General features: G+C 33.3%; 1 protein-coding gene across 1 annotated transcript in view; it reads left to right on the top strand.

The window, feature by feature from the left end:
- The window catches only part of BRWD3 (bromodomain and WD repeat domain containing 3), a 180,277-nt gene extending 160,303 nt beyond the window's left edge, over positions 1-19,974 (top strand). The window contains exons 34-41 of the mRNA XM_017661952.3: positions 1,599-1,655; positions 2,766-2,906; positions 3,810-3,884; positions 5,242-5,394; positions 6,706-6,869; positions 7,371-7,468; positions 8,024-8,182; positions 12,957-19,974. Of these exons, the coding sequence (XP_017517441.2) occupies positions 1,599-1,655; positions 2,766-2,906; positions 3,810-3,884; positions 5,242-5,394; positions 6,706-6,869; positions 7,371-7,468; positions 8,024-8,182; positions 12,957-13,711 (1,602 nt within the window). The 3' untranslated portion in view covers positions 13,712-19,974. The remainder of the gene's footprint in view (positions 1-1,598; positions 1,656-2,765; positions 2,907-3,809; positions 3,885-5,241; positions 5,395-6,705; positions 6,870-7,370; positions 7,469-8,023; positions 8,183-12,956) is intronic.
- Positions 19,975-20,303: the final 329 nt, after the last annotated feature.

Raw genomic sequence — 20,303 nt, 5'->3', positions numbered from 1 at the left:
GGATATCCAGTTTTCCCAGCACCAATTCTTGAATAGGCTATCCTTTTCCCATTGTATATTCTCGTCTCCTTTGTTGTAAATTAATTGTCCATATATATGTGGTTTCTGTGTGAAGACTCTTCCATTGATCTATGTGTCTCCTTTTAATGCCAGTACCATACTGTTTTGGTTACTATGGCTTTGTGATGTAGTTTGAAATCAGGAATTGTGATGCCAACAGCTTTGTTCTTTCAAAAGGTTCTTTAGCTGTTAGGAGTCTTTTTTGTGGTTCCATGGAAATTTTAGAATTGTTTTTTGTATTTCTGTGAAAAACGCTGCTGAAATTTTGACAGGGATAGAATTAAATATATAGATTGCTTAGAGTAGTATAGATATTTTAACAGTATCAATTCTTCTAGTCCATTAGCAAAGAGTATCTTTCCATTTATTTATATCTTTTCCTTCGTCAGTGTTGTGTAGTGTTCAGAGTACAGGTCTTTCACCTGTTTGGATGTTTATTCCTAGGTATTTTATTCTTTTTGATGCAGTTATAAATGGGGTTATTTTCTTAGTTTTGCTTTCTGCTAGTTCAGTGTTAGTGTATTGGAACAAATTATTTTTATATTGATTTGCAACTTTTCTGAATTTGTTTATTCTGAGTTTTTTGGTGGAGTCTTTAGTATTTTCTGTATATAATATCATGTCCTTTGCTAATAGAGACACTTTTACTTCCTCCTTTCCAATTCTGATGCTTTTTAGTTTTATTTTCTCTTTTTTGCCTAATTGCTCTAGTTAGGACTTCCAATACTATGTTAAATAAAAATGGCTATAGTGGGCATCCTTGTCTTGTTTCTGATGTTAAAGAAAAGCTTTTAGCTTTTCACCATCGATAATGTTAAGCTGTGGGTTTGTTATATATGACCTGTGTTATATTGGGGTACATTCCCTCTATATCTAGTTTGTTGAGAGTTTCTATCATGAATGGACATTCCTATCCTCAGAGTAGCACTCTTTGATTTAGAATAGAAAATTCAAACGTAAATTCAACAACTTTATTTTATTAGGAATTGTACCAGTAGCACATAAGCTACCTTTTATTCCAAGGCTTTACCTATGTGTTTCACCATCACTAGGTGAATAGTGGTGCACGGGCCTTGTCTCTTTGTATTAAAAAACTATCCCTCAGGAGAATTCTTAAGTGAATTTTAGGTTTTAATACACATTCATATTTTCCCTATAGAAAGAGATGTATTTCCTGAAGTAGCAAAAGATTAATCTTTAGTAATCCATTATTATAGTGTATTACATTAGCATATCATATATAATATGTTTTTTAAAAAACTAACATTTAACTATAACTTTAAATACCAGACACTACTTTTTCTATTTCGTTTCCTATTCTGATTTAAAGAGAAACCTTGTTTACTCTTTTTCTTAGTATATTTTCCAGCTATATATGCAGTTCGGCATGAATCTCCCTCTAGCCTTTGTTCTGCTGCCTGCTCCAGTGAGGGAGTTAATAGTGATTGAGTTTGCTATTTATTTATAAATGCTCATCTACTTTGTGAGTCTTTGAATATAACTTAAAATTTTCTCTTGCTGTTCCCTTTTAATTTTAGGATATAGAAATTGTTGATTTAGATTCAGATGGTCCTGGTACTTCATCTGGAAGAAGGGTGAGTGTATAAAAAAACTGCTAAATAAAATTTTCTGGCTTCCTTTGTTGGGGATCCCTAAGACCAACCCCACCTGTTTGGATAGTTGCTAGACAGACTCATAGGATTCAGTATAGTTGTTACTCATTGCTAAGATGTATTACAGTGACACAGTAAGGACATGCAGGTGGATCACAGGGAAAAAGATACGGGCAGAGTCTGGAGGAATCCATGTACAGGCTTCCTTATGCTCTCTTCCTCCTCTGAGAGGCCACATAGAGTACACTTTTCCCAGCAGTGAAAATATAGCAATGTATGTGTGATTACAGACTGAGTCCCCAAGGAATTTATTGGGACCTAGTTATGTAGGCACCATCTGAGTAGTACATGCAAGATTTCAGATTCCCTGAAAGCAGGAGAGTACAGGAAAGCAGGTGTTCAGCACAAATCACATTCTTTGTACAAACAGTATAGGCACAGTAAACCCCCTTTATTATATATGAAGCAGTTCAAGTGCCAAGTTCCCAGACACCAAGTAAGGACTAACGTTACTATCAAGCCCTTTTAAACATAGCAGCCTCAGATCCATTATGTTGAACTCTGTTCTTAATACATCCATCCCATCTGTGATAATGAGGCAAATATTTGGTCTGTATAAGGAAAATTTTCCTTTGAAATACTGAAATAGATCATATAAAAAAGGTATCAAATGGTAAAGGCCAGAATTTATCATAACCACAAAGGATTTACTGAAAAAAAGAAAAACCAAAAATATCATTTAAGTGTTATTTTGAGAAAATCATGGTGCTATTGTCAAGCACCATAACTACCAGCAGATATTAAGGTATTAAAATCACTAACCTTGTAGAGAAGAAGAAATTTGTTTCTCTATGTTTTATTTAACATCCAGATTTTCTTAAATTGGAATACTAGAATTCTTGCTATTTCCATGAATATGATAATTAGTTTTTGTTTGATTATATTTCTGCCAGGGAGAATGATGCCTGGTCTAAACTAAGAAACTTCTAAATAGCTGTTCTGTTATGTAGTTACATTAACATTAGGACAACAGAAGAATGTCAATGAAAAGTTAAGGAAAACTTTTAGATATAATTCTGTTAAAATCTATAGGTTAAATGCCGAGGCAGAAGACAGTCTTTGAAGTGTAATCCTGGTGCTTGGAGTAAACAATGCAGAGAATTGTTGAGCCTAATTTATGAACGTGAAGATTCAGAGCCATTTCGACAGCCAGCTGATCATCTTTCTTACCCAGTAAGCATACATTTGTTTAAATAATTTCTAATTTCTCATAAGTGTTCTTGTTAAGACCTAGTTAAGAACCACTTTTCCCTGTTTTTCCTTACTTTTTCGTCTTTCCTCCCTCTCTCCTTTCTACTTCTTCCTTCCTTGTTTACATCTTTGAATTGTGAAAATGGGTAGTGTCCTTAGTTATGAATTTTCAAATTCCTGTCATGTACTTTGTAGGTAAATTATATAGTTGTAAAACAAATTTGTATCTAATATCTTTGCAGTTCCTTTCTACTTTTATTTTGGGTATGTGTTTAATACATTTCACTAACTTCTAATACACTTCTATGCACTGGAGACCTTTGGTGACCTATGTTAGACCTGTTTAATTTATACTAAATATGTTATTCAATATATCACTTGCAGTAATCAACAGACCATACTACTTTTCATCAAAGATAAAAACATGAGACCTTAGATTATAGGATTCCTTTTCTAGGAGTGCATCTGTTTGTATGTTGGATAACCTTTTAGTACAGATAGCAAATCTACTTTAATTTTTTCAGAGAAAAGGTATGCAATATCTCAGAAGTACCTCCAACATTCCTCTGAAATTAGTAAACATCAGTACTCTTTGCATACACAGGTTTTAGTTGGGAAGAAATATCATTCAAATAAGGAACAAAATTCTGTTCAGCAAAGCTTGCTTTGTTTGTTTATAGGGAATTTGGGAAGAATAAATTAGTCTTGTGTTTTTCATAGCAGAGGAGAATGATAAATATGTAATTCTTTCATCTTAAAGTATAGTCAGTAAAAACATAAATTCCTATTTATGGATCTTTAAGCCTTAAATCATAATTGCATTGCAAGTCTTGATATTTTGTTGTGGTGGTCTAGAATTACAATATATCTTTTTTACCCTAATAGGGCCATCAAGAGCAGGAGGGAGAATCCTCAGAGTCACTTGTTCCAGAAAGGCAACAAGGCCCATCTCTTTCTGAGGTATTCCTAGTAGTCTCCTAAAAGGTTGTGTTTGCATTGTTACTGTAAATGAACCTTTTATAATTTGCAAAGCTGTTTTTCAACTCTGCTTACTCTTTTTTTACCTTTGTTTTTTTGTTGTTTATTTTTGTTTTTTTAAGTCAACTGTTATTAAGACTGTTCTTTTGTAGCATCTGTGTATATATTTGTTTCTGTAGATCTAAAGCTTCTTGTAGCAGAGTAGAAAACATCAGTTACACAATATAGTTATGTCTGTATTGCAGTTGGTTATTACCACTGGGATTTCATTCAGTAGGCTGACGGGGGCTTTTGAGTTTTGGTCATCATATTACAGAAATATCCAACATGTTTCTTCTTTGTTTCATAAGCCATGCTTGCATTACAGTACACTTTGGGTTTTTATGATTTAAGCAAAAATAAAATAAAAAAGATACATTAAGAGCAATTGTGGTTTCTCATACTTTGAAAAATAAAAAATATTTTCTCTTTTTATAATACCTTCCCTCTGCTCCCTCTTCTGACTGTTTGGCTTCTCCTTTGAGAGAAATGTAGTGATTTTACTTCTTTATGATTCTAAATATGATGAGGGATCTAATATTGACTATGGCTTTCACTCTAAAACATGTTTTTATTTTATTGATCATTGTGGTATATATGGGTGTAAATGTCAGGTGTAATTCCATATGTTAACCCTAGGAATATCCTAACTAGACTTGACAAATTTAAATTTAAATAGAGAGACTTTCTCCCTTTCCTAATAAAAACTGTACTAATTCTGAATCTATGAGACGAAGACTTGAGATGAAGCAAAAGTGTCGCATTCATTAAAAAACAAAGATAGGAGAGAGACAGACAAGGCCAATTTGACTTTGATCTTCAACTAATGATATTTTAGATAGCATGCCCTCATAGCAAGGAATATTTTGGAAATATGTTGCTAATTTGCGACATGGAACTATTTAATTATATGTGAATAGTGCCATCTTCAACTTTCATTGAGTAGTTTTCCAGGGAGTTGGGGGTTGCTTCAGCCTTTAAGCAAGAAATAGAATTCCATGTTATGGGCTCTGTAGGGATGAATCCATTGGCTTTAGATTTTCTATTCTGTCCTTTGAGAGAGTCATAGAGTTATCAACTGTAGGTTGAGGACTAAGGCCCTCTTAACATCTCCTGCTATTTTCCTGAGTCACCAAAAGAGTTCTATTAAAAGGCTGGTTTGAGGTTGGGGGAAGGTAGTTGGCAGATTGAAAAGCAATGTGTTTATGTCATGGTGGGTTGATGGCATAAATATCATTCCATTGTATCATGTAGTATTTTTACCCAGCCTGTGTATTTAATAGCTCATTTTTCTTTCTAGGATTATCAAGATGTTATAGACACTCCTATGGACTTCAGCACTGTGAAGGAAACTTTGGAAGCTGGAAATTATGGTAGTCCTCTGGAATTCTATAAGGATGTTCGCCAAATATTCAGCAACTCCAAAGCGTATACCTCTAATAAAAAGTCAAGGGTATGAAAAAACAATATAAGGTGGATTAACTAAGCATTTAGTTTTATCAGGCAGTTTTCTTTCACCAGTTTTAAAATTGTTAACCAAGTATGTACTATAATTCTGACATAGTTATTAAAGTTTGATGTTCAGTATTTTCTCTGAAACAGTTTATTAGGTGTGTATAAATTTACATTTAGCATAAGCCATTCTGAAATTAAAATCCTTTTCTTTTCTCCTACCTGCTTCTTCTTTACTCTTTAGTAATATTTACATCTACTAGAGAGAGGTCAAGGAAAGGAGAGGTAATAATTTGAGTACCCTTTAATATGTCCAATAAGTAATTTACTAAATAAAAGTGGTTGACAGTATTAATTTATATGAAATATTTGAATTAGCTCAATATTTATGTTCCCTTTATTATAACAAAAAGTGACCCATATTGGGAAGCTATAACTGTTTAATCAAACTTGTATTTAATACTGTCCTTATGTTTTGTCAAAACTTAAATATCTTGAGAACAAAAAATAGTAATAATTTTTGTGTTTTGTAATCACTAGTATCCAATTAATTTTTAAATCAGTAACACAGTAGGATAGATTTGCCCACTTCTGCCTCATTTAAGTGATTTTCACTGAATTCTGCAGGCATAATTTTTTCACATTTATTTCCTATATTTACATATAACTTATATATGTTTGTATATTATTTAAAACAGTGAATTTTGTATTTTTAAACTTATATGTTATGACATTTTCCCATATAATTATTACTCTGAAAACAGAAAATTTATTGTTCCATGGTATTCTACTGTATGGTGGTTCTATGATACTTAAACAGTGGCTGATGCTAGAGATTTAGGTTGTTTCTAGTTTTTCACTTTACATGAATAACGATATGGCTAACATCTTTAACATCCTTGAACTTAATTTTTTTGTGTGGGCAAGTCTCTGATACTTACTTAGGATAAATTCCAGAAGAGAAATTATTAGCCAAAGGATATGTATATTTTTTAAGGTTCTTGGTACATATTGCAGTTTTGTTTAGAATGTTGTTCTAGTTAAAATACCCACTGGCAATATATGAAAATCTTGTTTTCCTACCCTTCCCAACATTGACTATTATCTTTTAAATTTTGTATTAATTTTTAGGTGAAAATGGTATCTTGTTTTAATTCTAGAGGAGGAATTTTTCAATTGTATGAAGTAGTGCATATATTTTTGTCTGAAAGAATGATGCCCATATGATATTTCTCCAGGCATGTTTTTATATTTTTTATTTATTATATAATTGAAGTAATTGCTAAAACAAGACTAATTTTTACCTTTTCAGATCTATAGCATGACATTGCGATTATCTGCCTTATTTGAAAGTCGTATTAAAAATATCATCTCTGAATATAAGTCAGCAATCCAGAGTCAGAGGAGGAGAAGGCCACGGTACAGAAAACGACTAAGAAGCAGCAGCAGTTCATTATCTAGTAGCAGAGCTCCTAGGTATATTACATTAATGTAGCATTGTGTATATGTATTATCTCATTTCTTAAAGTTTATTGAATAGTTTCTGGGGATCCCAAGATCCAAGAAATTTTATTTTATATTTTAGAATTCTTTTTTTTTTTTGAGAGGGCATCTCTCATATTTATTGATCAAATGGTTGTTAATAACAATAAAATTCTGTGTAGGGGACTCAATGCACAATCATTAATCAACCCGAAGCCTAGTTCTCAACAGTGTCCAGTCTTATTTTAGAATTCTTATACCTGTATAAAGATCAAGCTGGTAACCCAAAGCTTTGTTTATGTGAATTTTACTATACCAATGACTTTTTTTTATTTTATTAATTGAAATTTAACCTTGTTGTAACAATTTGAAGCATTTCACTTAAGTTATAGGTAAATTCGTCTTTGGTCATTGTAAGCATTTTGTATCATACCATCCATCATGATATATTGCTAACAGAAAAAAGTGCTCATTGTTATGTATTTTAATTTGTAGTCCAAAAGGCAAACAGAAACAAATGAAGTTGCAGCCTAAAAATGACCAGAATACCTCAGTGTCTTATGCCAGGACTAGCTCTCCTTTCTCATCTCCTGGTAAATATCTTTCATTTTTCATGTTGTATTTCAGTTTAATACTGCTATTGAGAATCTAGAAGAGGCTGCATGGTTTATAGTGCAAAGAGCAATGGATTTGGGTATAGAAAAGTTGTGCTTTATTCCCAGTTCTCTCTAGCTGTGTGGCCCTGGGTAAGACATTAGGCTATAGGATTCAGTTTCTTCATTTTTAAAATGAAGGTGTTAAGACTAGATCAATTTTAAAGTCTCTCAGTTTTAAAATTCTATGACTGATTTTTAACATTCATTATATCTCAGAGCACTTATCTACAATATATTGGCCAGCATAAGAATCGAAGATTCATTATGTGGGGAGGTGGTTTCCTTGGACCAGTTTTTCTGACATTCTGTGCTTGAAAACTTAATGATATGATAAAACATATGTTCTCAAAATATTTAAATTTCCTTCTTCAAATAACCTACAATTTTGTTATTAGAGTAAAATAATGAGTGGTAAGTAGTTTTTAAAGCAGCCTGTTTAACTTTCCTAAAAACATGATAATTATGTTAACATCATAATCCTTTCAAATAAAGTTTCAGATTCTGCTGAAGGGCTTTCATTATACTTACTTGATGATGAACTAGATGGACCATTTTCTTCATCAAGCTTCAGTGGATATAGCAGAAGTGGAAATAGCCATGACCCAGGGAAAACCAAGTCATTTCGGAATAGAGTTTTGCCAGTTAAACAAGGTAGGAAATAAATATGGCTAAGGCATTTATTCCCTTCTCCCTCATGGTGGCAGATGAATCATTTAAAAACTGACATAGTTAGGTAGTAAAAATTAGCATGTCCTATAGTTAATCAGGATTTTAATATTGTCAAATTTGAGTCAGATAGGGTTCATATTCACAACTAGGAACAGACCACTAGCAGATTCCCAAAAACTATTTCCAAACATATTTTAGTCTTAAAACAAAATGTAAAATGAATAGAAATGAAAAACTAAATGAAAGATCTTTCCCCAAGCACATAAAAACCAGACTATTAGACACATTTTAGGATTTTTGGTATATTAACCCATATTAATAAGAAAGGAAAAAATTTCTGAAATCATCTTTAAATAGGGCTCATATTTTTAAGGGCTACCCCAATAGAAAAAGGGCTTGGGTTGAAGAATGAGCCTTTTTTTTCAGTGAACACCCACTTCTACCACCTCCTTTGATTTTCCAGTTATATAACTTGGATACTCTCTTCCCCTGGGCCCTACTGTCTAAATAAGTCAGTGAGTTTCAGAGTGTGCTCTGCCTGTTTCTGGGTGATCCATACAAGTACTTCAGGAATTCTCACAAGAGCCTTCTCCATTCAACCAGAACCACTCTGCTTTTTATTTCATGTAATGAGCTTCCATGTAATTATTAATGAAGAAAACTTTTCACTGCTTGAAAAGAAATCACTGACCTAATAATTCATTGTCATGTGCATCCACATTGAACCATGTCAGGGGGTATCAGTTATAAATACTTGAAGTTTATTGTTTTCACACAAACTTTCTTCGTATACTTAATCCTATGTTATGGACCCTGAACACATTCAAAAAAAGTTTGAATATGTCCATCTATTTGAAGTTTGTGAAGAATAGTTAATAGGCTTTTACAAATATCTTGGAATATATAGTTTATTTCATATAAATTTCTAATGAAAGATTAAGTAGTTTATTGTTACTGAAGTATCAAATAACTTAAAAATAGACTTTCTGAAGACATATTTTATACTGTTTATGTGAGAAATACTGAAAGAAACCTATCTGATTACTTTAAAATAATTAGTACCTTTATTTTTCCCAATTTGTATCTTCATTCTCTCCTCTGATCCTACGGCACAGTACATACTCAAGCCATTTCCTTCTTTTTTGCCTTTCCCTTCACTGTCAAGCTTTTAGAAAGGGTAACTGATTGTACTTATTTTTTTTTCCATGTACATATTTCTTTGTTCTTTGTAGTCTGGTTTCTCCTCCCACCACCCTCCAAAAGCTATGCTCTCCAAAATTACAGTAATCATCAGTGACCAACCAGTGCCTTTTCCTTAGTCCCTATCTTCTTGATCTTTCTTTATCATTGCATGCTCTTGACTACCCCTTCTAGGAACTCTACTACCTGGCTTTTCTACTGTTTCTCCTATATCTCTCTCTGTCCCTCCTATATTTCTTTATTTTCTGGGTTTTTTTTCCTTTGGCCTTACTTGCTTCCTCTTTGCAGTTTTCCACCGCTTTTTGTTTGTTTTTTGTTTTTGTTTTTGGTCTTCTATAAATAAAGGAATCTAATAGCTACATCAACCATCTTAATGCTGATGACTCTGCAAATTCATACATTTAGCACTGACATCTCTTTAATCTACTAGTTTCATTTCCAAGTGCTTCCTAAGAAAATTTACCTTGGGTGCTCATCAGCCATCTTCCTGTGTCAAGCTTGCTTCTTTTTCTGCATTAACTATTTTAGTTAATGGCACCACCACCTTCCTAGTCACCCTACTTAAATCTTGCAATGTTCTTTGACTCTCTTTTTACCTTAATATCCAGTCAGTTGCTAAGTTGTGAGTTCTACAACTCTTCGATTCCTCTTAAATCTCTTGTCTACAGTTTCTGTTGCTATCACCTCAGTCTTTAGTGTATTTAATCAGCTTAGGCTATCACAAGATACCATAGACTGGGTGACTTAAACACAGATTTTTTTTGGTAGCTTTATTGAGATATCATTGATATATATGTGTAAATATATATCATATGTAAATAAAATATATATGTAAAGTGTACTTGATATGCAATATATGTGTACATTATGAAATGGTCACTGCAAACTAATTAATATATCCATCACCTCTACATGGTTATAATGTGTGTACATGTGTGTGTGTGTGTGTGTGTGTGTTGAAAAGATTTAATTAAGATCTATCCTCTTAGCAAATTTCAAGTATATAATACGGTATTGTTAACTGTAGTTGCCATGCTATACATTAGATATCCTGAACTAACTCATCCTGAATAACTGAATGTTTGTACCCTTTGACCAACACCTCCCCATTTCCTTTCCCCCATCCCCTGGCAACCACCATCCTCCTCTCTCTACTATGAGTATAACTATTTTAGATTACACATATAAGTAACACCATGCACTGTTTCTCTCTCTGTGTCTTGCTTATTTTGCTTAACATAATGTACTCCAACTCCATCTATATTGTCACAAATGGCTAGAGTTCCTTCTTTTTTAAGGCTGAGTAATATTCCATTGTGTGTGTGTGTGCATGCATGTGTGCAAGTATGCATGTGCGTTCATGTGTATGCCATACTTTCTTGATCTGTTCATCTGTAGAAAGAGATACAGGTTCTTTTCATATCTTGGTTATTGTGAATAATTCTTCTGTAAGCATGGGAATAAAGGTATTTTCTTAAGATCCTGATTTTACATCCTTTGGATATATACCCAAAAGTGGGATTGCTGGATCAAATGGTATTTCTACTTCTGATTTTTTGAAGACCCTCTGTGTTATTTCCACAAAGATGATATACTAATTTACATTTTCACCAATAGTGTATAAGGGTTCCCTTTTCTCCACATCCTCACTAACACTTATCTTTAATCTTGTTGGTAGTGGCCATCCTAATAGGTATGAGGTAATATCTGATTGTGGTTTTGATTTGCATTTCTCTGGTAATTAGAAATGTTAAGCACCTTTTCATATACTTACAACAGACATTTATTTTCTCACAGTTCTAGAGGCTGAAAGTCAAATTCAGGTGCCAGTAGCGTTAGTGCCTGCCGATGACTGCTGATGGCTACCTTCTTATTTTATCCTCATGTGACTTTTTCTCTGTGCTTGTATGGAGAGGAAGAGAGAGAGGACAACTGCTGTCTCTTCCTCTTGTTAGAAGGACACCAGTTCCGGTGCATTAGGACCCTTATGACTACATTTAACTTTACTTTCTTATAGACCCTATCTTCAAACAGTCACACTGGGAGATAGGGTTTCAACATAAGATATTTGAAAGGAAGACACAATTCAGTCTATAACACCTAACTGTTAGACAAGTCTTGTAACTGTGGTTACCATACAACCCTAGTCTTTATTCCCAGTGTACTCTCCTGTTTTTGTCCTACCTCACTGGCTATTCCTTCTCAATTATCTTTGCTGGTTCTTCTTTATCTTTAAATGTTGAAATATCCTAAGTCTCAGTCATCAGCCACCTTCTCTCTCTTTACTTGTCCTCCTGCTGAGCTCTTTGAGTTCTCCTGACCCTAAATGTCATCTCTTCACTGAAAATTTCCAAAATTATGTCTCAACTTCAATCTGAGTCTCCCCTGAGCTCTAGACTTGGGTGTCTACCTGCTTTTTTCCTTTTACTTTTTAAAATGTCTATACTTGCATCTCTAGGAGTATTTAAAACCGGAATCTTGATTTTTCCACCATCCTGACCAAACTATTCCTCCTACAATGTTCTCCAACTTAGCAGAATTATCTCTACTATTCACCCAGTTGCTCAGACCATAAAACCTAGGAGTTGACCTTCATTCCGTGTTTAACACTTGACATCTAGCTTGTCAGCAGTTCCTATCAGTTTGAACTTTAAAAACAAAGGTCAGTTCTGGTGGCTCCTCTAGAAGAATTTTCCAAATCTAATCAGTTTCATTACCTCTATTGGTACATTCCTCATCATATCTTACAGACTATAACAAGGGAGTCCTAATAGGTCTCTGCTTCCAATCTTGTCCCTTCTATAGTCTCTTCTCTGTTCACCAACCATAGCATTCTTTAAAAAATGTGTATCAGATCCTATCTTTCTCCAATTTTAAAACCTACCAGTGGCAGTCATCTACTACTGCTCCAGTTACACCGGGTTTCTGTTTACTCCAATGTAATGTTTTTTCCCCAGATCTCACTTGATTCAGTTCTTTTCTCAAATACCTCTGCAAAAAAATCTTCCCCTTCTAAAATAACCTCATACATACATTTGTGCTTTTTTTACCCTTTTTTCTTTTTCTTTATAGCAAGTTTCACTATTCAAAATCATATTATTTATTTGTTCCCTTTATTGTCTATTGAGCATTCCCACTAAAATATAAATTCAAAGAGCAAGGACTTTGTCTCATTGCTATATTCCAAGCTCCAAGCAATATAGTAGGTGATCAGTAAATACCTGCTGTATGAAGGAATGAATAAAAGTATTCTGATACATGTTCCCAGATAATTCTTTCTAGAGTTCAAGCTCTTAAAATTTCTGCCCATCTACCTTACCATGCATCATCTCTCCACACTCTTCTCCCTGCTCCCCGCCAAAAAGCCGACAAAAATCAAAGTTGCTATCTTTCATTTACAGCAGATTTAAATTCCTACTCCAATATACTTGATTATTTTACCCCATCTTTGGGTGCTAAATATTTTTTGATAGACTGTTTATTTTACTCTTGAACCTAAATAACTGTTTGATCAGTGTCAAAGCTTAATTTTAAGAAATCATTTATCTTAATTTAGATCACTCCCTTGATGGACCCCTTACAAATGGTGATGGCAGAGAGCCCCGGACAGGAATCAAGAGAAAGCTACTTAGTGCATCAGAAGAAGATGAAAGCATGGGAAGAGAAGAGAAAGAGAAAAAAGAAACAAAAGAGAAATCACATTTATCTTCTTCAGAGAGTGGAGAGTTAGGATCCAGTTTAAGTTCTGAAAGTACCTGTGATTCTGATTCTGACTCTGAATCAACTTCCAGAACAGATCAAGATTATGTAGATGGAGACCATGACTATAGCAAATTCATACAAACCAGGCCTAAAAGAAAACTCAGCAAGCAATATGCCAATGGAAAAAGAAACTGGAAGACGAGAGGTACAGGAGGAAGGGGCAGATGGGGCAGATGGGGTAGATGGAGTAGAGGAGGCAGAGGAAGAGGAGGCAGGGGACGAGGAGGTCGAGGAAGAGGTGGAGGTGGCACTAGAGGGAGAGGGAGAGGGAGAGGAGGAAGAGGTGCTTCCAGAGGAACCACCAGAGCCAAACGTGCACGTATTGCAGATGATGAATTTGATACCATGTTTTCAGGACGTTTCAGTAGACTGCCTCGAATTAAAACAAGAAACCAAGGCAGAAGGACTGTTTTATATAATGATGATTCTGATAATGACAATTTTGTGTCCACTGAAGATCCTCTGAATCTTGGTACATCCAGATCAGGCAGAGTGCGTAAAATGACAGAAAAAGCCAGGGTTAGCCATCTCATGGGATGGAATTATTAACAGTTAATAAATTTAGAATCATTTAGAAAATACAATGGCCTTCTACTGCAGGGAATTTACCAGGAAATCTACAAAGCAAGTTGTGTGGGGACTTCTGCTTCCTTTCACATTGGTGCTTTTCCATTATGCCAGTATACATTTGTTTCAAGACTTTATATCTCCACACTTCATTTGTTCAAACAAGCCTTACTCAATAGGCCTTAAATTTTAAGAAATTCAGCCCATATATAGACACACACACACACACACACACACACACACACACACACACACACACACACCACCATCACCACCACCACCATCACCACCACTGACACACTACAGATTTACTACATTAAAGGAGCATTTGGCTTCTTAAGAGTAGCATGACATTTTTATCTCAATGGAATATCCCTCTTTTGCTTTTGTATCACAGAAGTATAGCACCTTCCTACAGAGTTTTATATAGTTTTTTTTTGCCATTTTGATTCCTGTACCCAGTAATAATAACTTTTGCACAATACACCAATCCTAAAGGCAGCTATTAAATGTTTACAGTTTCTATATTGTAAGAACGATCTGGATTATTTTACTCTTCCCAGGCCAAACTTTCATGAATTATACTGAACTGAAGTATATATTTATACTACAGTTTTTTTTGGGGGGGTGGGGGGATCGTGATATGCTTTTCATTGATTTGCTTAATTCATGTTAAAGGTAAGAAAGGGTTGGTGCCTTGTAAATATGCAGCAAATCTTTGTGGTGTGTCCTGATGTGTGCATTAACTTTATTAAAAAAGAATACTTGAGGTATCAGTCTAGACGAGGTGCCAAATGCAAAAGTTTCTTGCATCCATTTTCTTTTTCCTTTTATTTTTTGTTGCATTAATAGAATTTGTATAGCTTAAAGAATAAGTTAAACATTTGAAAAATCCTCATTCACAAAGAATAACTTCTTTGAATAGTAGCTCAGCTACCTCCATTAACTGCAACTACTGGAAATGTTAAGGAAAATCGTTTATGTTATTCATTACTGACTAAGAAATAGAACAACCTTGGTAGGAATGAATACTCATAAGTTATAAACTGAGAAGTTGTTTAATAGTTGTATTGGCTCTCAATTTAATAGTTGTGATTAACAAATTTTTATAAATATAGTATGCTCTACTTTAGGCTTTTCTTAGAACATATTTGTGTAAGTAGACTTGGTCTACTGCTTATATATCTCTGCTATGACTTACTATTTAACAGCTGTGAGTGACTGGTTTTCATTTGAATATTAAAATATAATAAAGCAGCTAGTTTGGGTAGGAATGTTTTGGCTAGCTAGTATTTTGAATTGATTTTAATAGGTTCTGCTCATACCATTCCAAAGGGTTCTTCTTTATAATCTTTCAGAAAAGAACCTCATTGCACTGCAAACTGATATTTAGTCATTATTTTATACATGAAACAAATTTTTTAAAGCCTTTATGGTCTTGTTTACAGCAGTAGAGTGCACATGGTTCCATAAGTAAGCTTGAGTCCCAAGATGAGTTTTACTCCTCAAATTTGAGAGATTGTAAATCCACTAATTTGTTAGATAGTTTGATTTTTGAGGTGAGAAGGATAGTATTGATCTCTGTTTCTGTAACAGCAGATTTCTTGCACTTAGATTAGCCTTGTGGGATAAAAGAAATTTCTTAATATATGCCTAGTAATCCCAGGATATGTCTTAGCTAATACATCTGTATCATGCTTTGAATCATTTCATGCATCTGAAAATTCTGAAGTGCAGAAGGAGGAGTATACCCATGACTTTGCTTTTCTGTTTGGGTTGGGTGGGGGTTCTTATACTAACATCTTTGAGCAATTTTCACTTGCAGTAGAAATGATATTCAGGCTTTAAGAAAGTATTGCTGTGAATTGTGAAAGGCACTAACTTCTGCTATTACTGAACAGTAGATCAAGCTGATGTTTTGTTGTTGCAGTCTTTTTCACTAAACGAAAACTGCTTCTGGTTGTGACTCAGCTGCCACTTTTAACCATAGTATAGTTTCAAAATGTTCATGTTTAAAACTCATTGATTCAATTTTAGCTAAAATGTGCTATTTTAGTTATTCATCTCTTGGGCACTTAGACTAACTTTGTGCCTATGTTTTCCTGGCATCAGTAACACTTTGGACAACAGTAATCAAGCAGAATTAACTTAAATTCATGGATATACACACATGTGTATCATGTATATGTTTTAGAATGAAATTTTTTGTTGACATTGTTCTATGAAGAGCTGACCTCTTGAAATGTGGACTTGCCACTTGTGTGATTTTAGCTATCTCAAGCTTTATTTATAATTTATTTTGAAAAATAAAATGCCACGTTGATTCCCCAAATGTCAATATTTTCTAGGTTTAGAGAATTAGAATAATAAGGCTAAAGACATTTTAAGCATATTTTATATGTAAGAAATACTGTGAAAATAGTGAATAACATTTTGCTATAACGTTGATTTCAGTTATTAGGATTTAAAGAATTAGTCATCAGGGTATGTTGGGTGACCATAATTATCATTTATTACAAAATGAACAGATCATTTTCTGCTTGCATGCAAATTATTTTAGTAAGTATAAAAACAAGTTCAGGAGATAATATTTTTACTTTTATATCAGGACACCCCCCCCAGTTTATACTTTGATTTTTTTGTAACACCTCCTCTTGTGAATGTGTTATAATTTGTATCACATTGAATATTTTATCATCTTAAATTTTCAGAGGCCCTTTAAACCTAAATAAGATCTGGGTTAAGCCATAGCAAAGCAAGTAAGAAATGAACTAAAAGTTCTGAAGAAAGGTCTAAATCCTAATTAATTCGTAAGAAAAAGCTACTGTTACCTTTAGTCCATAAGAGCATACACATGTATAAACCTAATTGTATGCTAGATATTAATAGTCAGTGAACTGTAATATTTCTCATGAATGTTAATGTTTTAATTCCCAGTTTTAAAATCTTAGCATGTATATTCATTCATGAAAACAGAATTGTATGTTTCTTCTATGGCTTGCTGTGCATATCTCTCCCAGCAATAGTATACTCTTCAGAACATTCATTAGCCTGTTAACTTAATGACTAAATTTGTGTGTGTGTGCCATGCATGCTCACACATGTGTGTATGTAGGTTTTCTTTCCAACTTGGCACACTTTATCTCAGACATTAAAAAAAGAATATTTTGTATGGAAGACAGCTGTATTCACTGTCTACCAATGCTTTGTCTCTTATAGAGTGCTTACCCTATATATATACTTCTTGATCATCCATTTCATTATGCCTTCTGGATAAACAATCTAGGTTTTGTTATGTATATGTGCACCTCCATTCTTTTAATTTAAGTTGCCCTTCTTTCATTTGTTTTTTCTTCTGTTTCCCTTCCCAGAGATCAGAATGTGCTAGAATTCTTTTATACAGCACTTTGTTTCACCCAGAGGTTTAAGAAACTGAGTAAAATTCTTAAGTCACATTCTGCAGCTGTGTGCTTAGGTATCTAACTCAGCCTTCCAATATTTTGAAGTAAATCTGATTGCTCTCTTGTTGTTTTTGTTGTAATCCTATAGATTGTCAGCAGACAATAACAGAGTGATTGAAAGAGAATGATGTGAATGCCACTTCTAACTTTTTGATAAGAACTTTTTTGAGCATTTTTTCAAAATTTGTATGTTTGTGGTAGTGATGAATTAAACACCTTATTACTCACTTATATATCTTGGGAATTATTTCGTGCATATTTACCAACTGGTACTTACCTTTAAAATTGGAATTTTCATGTACACAAAAAGGAGACTTTACATATTGTATAATTTTCGGTATACTTAGATGTCCAACCTTTTAAACAATTAGCAATATTTTGAGTACCAAAATTGATAGTTTAGTTTTGGGGGAAGGAACGGAACTTCTGACAAAGCCCAGTGTTTTAAATGTTAAACCGATCTCCAACATTTTTCTGGTACTAAAGCTTTATGAATGTTTTATTGAAAATAGAATATTCTGATATCACTTTTAAGGCTTGTTTTAAAAATTAGTGTGAAAATATTTTCATGCTCTTTTGCTCTTCACCTCTTAGTAAAGTTTTTAATTACCAAGTATACCAAGTTTAATTAAGTTCTAATATAAAGATAAAGTTTTTTCATGGTGCTGTATTTGGTGGAATATGGATTGCCTTGAAGTTTCTAGACGTTTATTTCTTTTATGGCCTATCTTTAGTTATTTCCTTTTCCATCATTCCTCTCTTGCTTACTTTTATCCTCACTTCTCTTTCTGCAGTGAAGACTGCACCTAATTTAGTACACTTCATTAATACTGGCAATTTATCATTCATTGATGGGAAAAGTACAGTAGAAAGGCCCTGCTTAGAGTTAAGATGTGTTTATTTATATGTATGCCCTTTTGTTATTCTTATACCTATTTTAATTAAATCTAGAATGAGACTTTGACATACAAAAGCATGATAAGTATTTTCTAAAAAAATAAAACTCGATACATATTAAAATCGCCATTGGTAATTGACTTTTAAAATCACATATAAAAAATATTTAGAAGCCCAGTTGGGAAATGTGTTTCTACATATGTCACCAGATATACATTAGGCAGTACTACCATTGTTAATTCTTTAAACAATACTGTGGTGATGGCAATCAATAATTTATTTCTTTGTCCTGTAAAACATCCTTGTCTTTTGTAATCCCTTACAAAGTATTAACAGAACTGTACCTTATGTTTGTTTTTGGTATCCATACATTTTAAGATGGAAACCATTTAGTTAATAGTTGATGTAATGTTGTATGTGGACAAAATGTCCATTAAGCTAAAATTCAGTAAAGAAAGATAAACTAAACTGGCTTGGTTTATAAAAGGTGTTTTGTTTGGCGGTTATTAGTCATTATAACCAATTATCTTCGAAGACAAAAAAAACTAGACTTATTTGTTGCCATTCTTTATGGGATGTTTACAATAAAATTCCAAGTTGTTTGGAATCAGTTGTACTCTTGCTGCTTTATGCCTGAACTGGGGTACTGTATATAAATTAACAAGAAAAAAGAAACTTACTTTCCATTATCCAGCTTTAGGGATTGTAATGTAACTCTTGGGTCTTTCCTTTCTTGTGTGTCATAATATTTTATTGTTTTTAATCTGAGAAACTAAGGTGCTTCTTCCTATCAAAATAAGTTAAAGCTTTACTTTTTTTTGCTTTAGGCATTGCAGGTATTTTTTGGATGACTTTAGGTAGTAAATATGTTCACATTTTAGGTGGGAGCTGTTTGGTACATTAAATAGCCTGTAAATCTTTAGTCAGCATTTTGTTTTGTAAAGCTTTTTGAAATGAATAGATTTCTAATGTCCTTATGGCTTATGAGCTTTAACAGCTGAGCTATGAATCTCTAGCATATTTATTTATAGTAAGATTGCCCACAGAGACTTAATTATGAATGGTGCTTTGATTCAAGGTAAGTAAAGGAGGGAGAGAAGTAAGGTGAGAGGTAACTTTTGAGCCAGGAACTGAAAGCCCTGACAAGAACATTCGTCCTACTGTATAATATACCTATATGGTTACCCAGAATTTTCTTCCCAATTGCAAGAACTCCACTCACTTCAAGGTAAGCTGGCCAAAGGCTGGATTGCATGTTTTATTCATACACTGTCTATTTTGTATATTTAGGATCAAGACATAAGGTATTTAGGAAAAAATATAACCTGTCTTATATTTTATATATACCTGTCTTACATATATTCCTAAACTTATATTTAGGAAAAATATATAAAAAGATATCCTATCCTGTGGCTATGAAAGCAGCCCAAGTTTTCATGATATTTGGAGACTAAGGTAGAGAGATATTGTTTGGCACGTGCATTTATTTGTTTGATAGCCTCCTTTAAAGATATAAAAATGTACATTAAAAATTCTTTCTTATGACGTTTTGATGTTCTCTTACTTTACCTGCTATGTTTTTTAAATGTAGAAAATAAAGAAATTTTATAACAAAATATTGCAGCAGTATTCAGATCTATTTTTTCTTTCCTAGTTGAAAAGGTCAGGAACAAAATACTCTCTACCTGCTTTCTAAAATATATGCCCTTGACAGTTTAAAGCTACTTTCCAAAAATGCACAAAATAAATTGAAACTAATATATTGAGCCTGTGAATTTGTTTTCTTAGGATAGTTAAGCCCATGTACTTAAAGTTGCTGTCTGTGTTGCAGGCAAACCAAATATAACACTACATAAAATGAGCTTTTTATATGGTGTCAGTGTTTTCCCAAAGTTTTGAGAAATTTTTTTTTCTTCCTTTCCTTGTAACTTTAGTATGTTTTCCTTTGCCAGCTGTGGCAATTATCTTAATAAATTTACCTCTTATCTGGAGATTACAAACATCTAATAGATTATTTTAACTAAGTTATTAATTATGAACATATTAAAGTTTAATTTCATATTGGACAATTTTAAAAAACAACTTTCTGAAGCTAGTATCCTTTCATTAATTTCTACATTTTGAATTATCAACTTGTTTGCTTAGCATCTTTTATGATTCTCATCAAAGATTGTTTTGTAGTAAATATATGAAGAAATCAAAACATTTCAGATTGT

The sequence above is a fragment of the Manis javanica genome, chromosome X, assembly GCF_040802235.1.
Source record: "Manis javanica isolate MJ-LG chromosome X, MJ_LKY, whole genome shotgun sequence".
Classification (NCBI taxonomy): domain Eukaryota; kingdom Metazoa; phylum Chordata; class Mammalia; order Pholidota; family Manidae; genus Manis; species Manis javanica.
The sequence above is the reverse complement of the archived record's forward strand: the minus strand, read 5'-3'. Positions and strand labels throughout refer to the sequence as shown.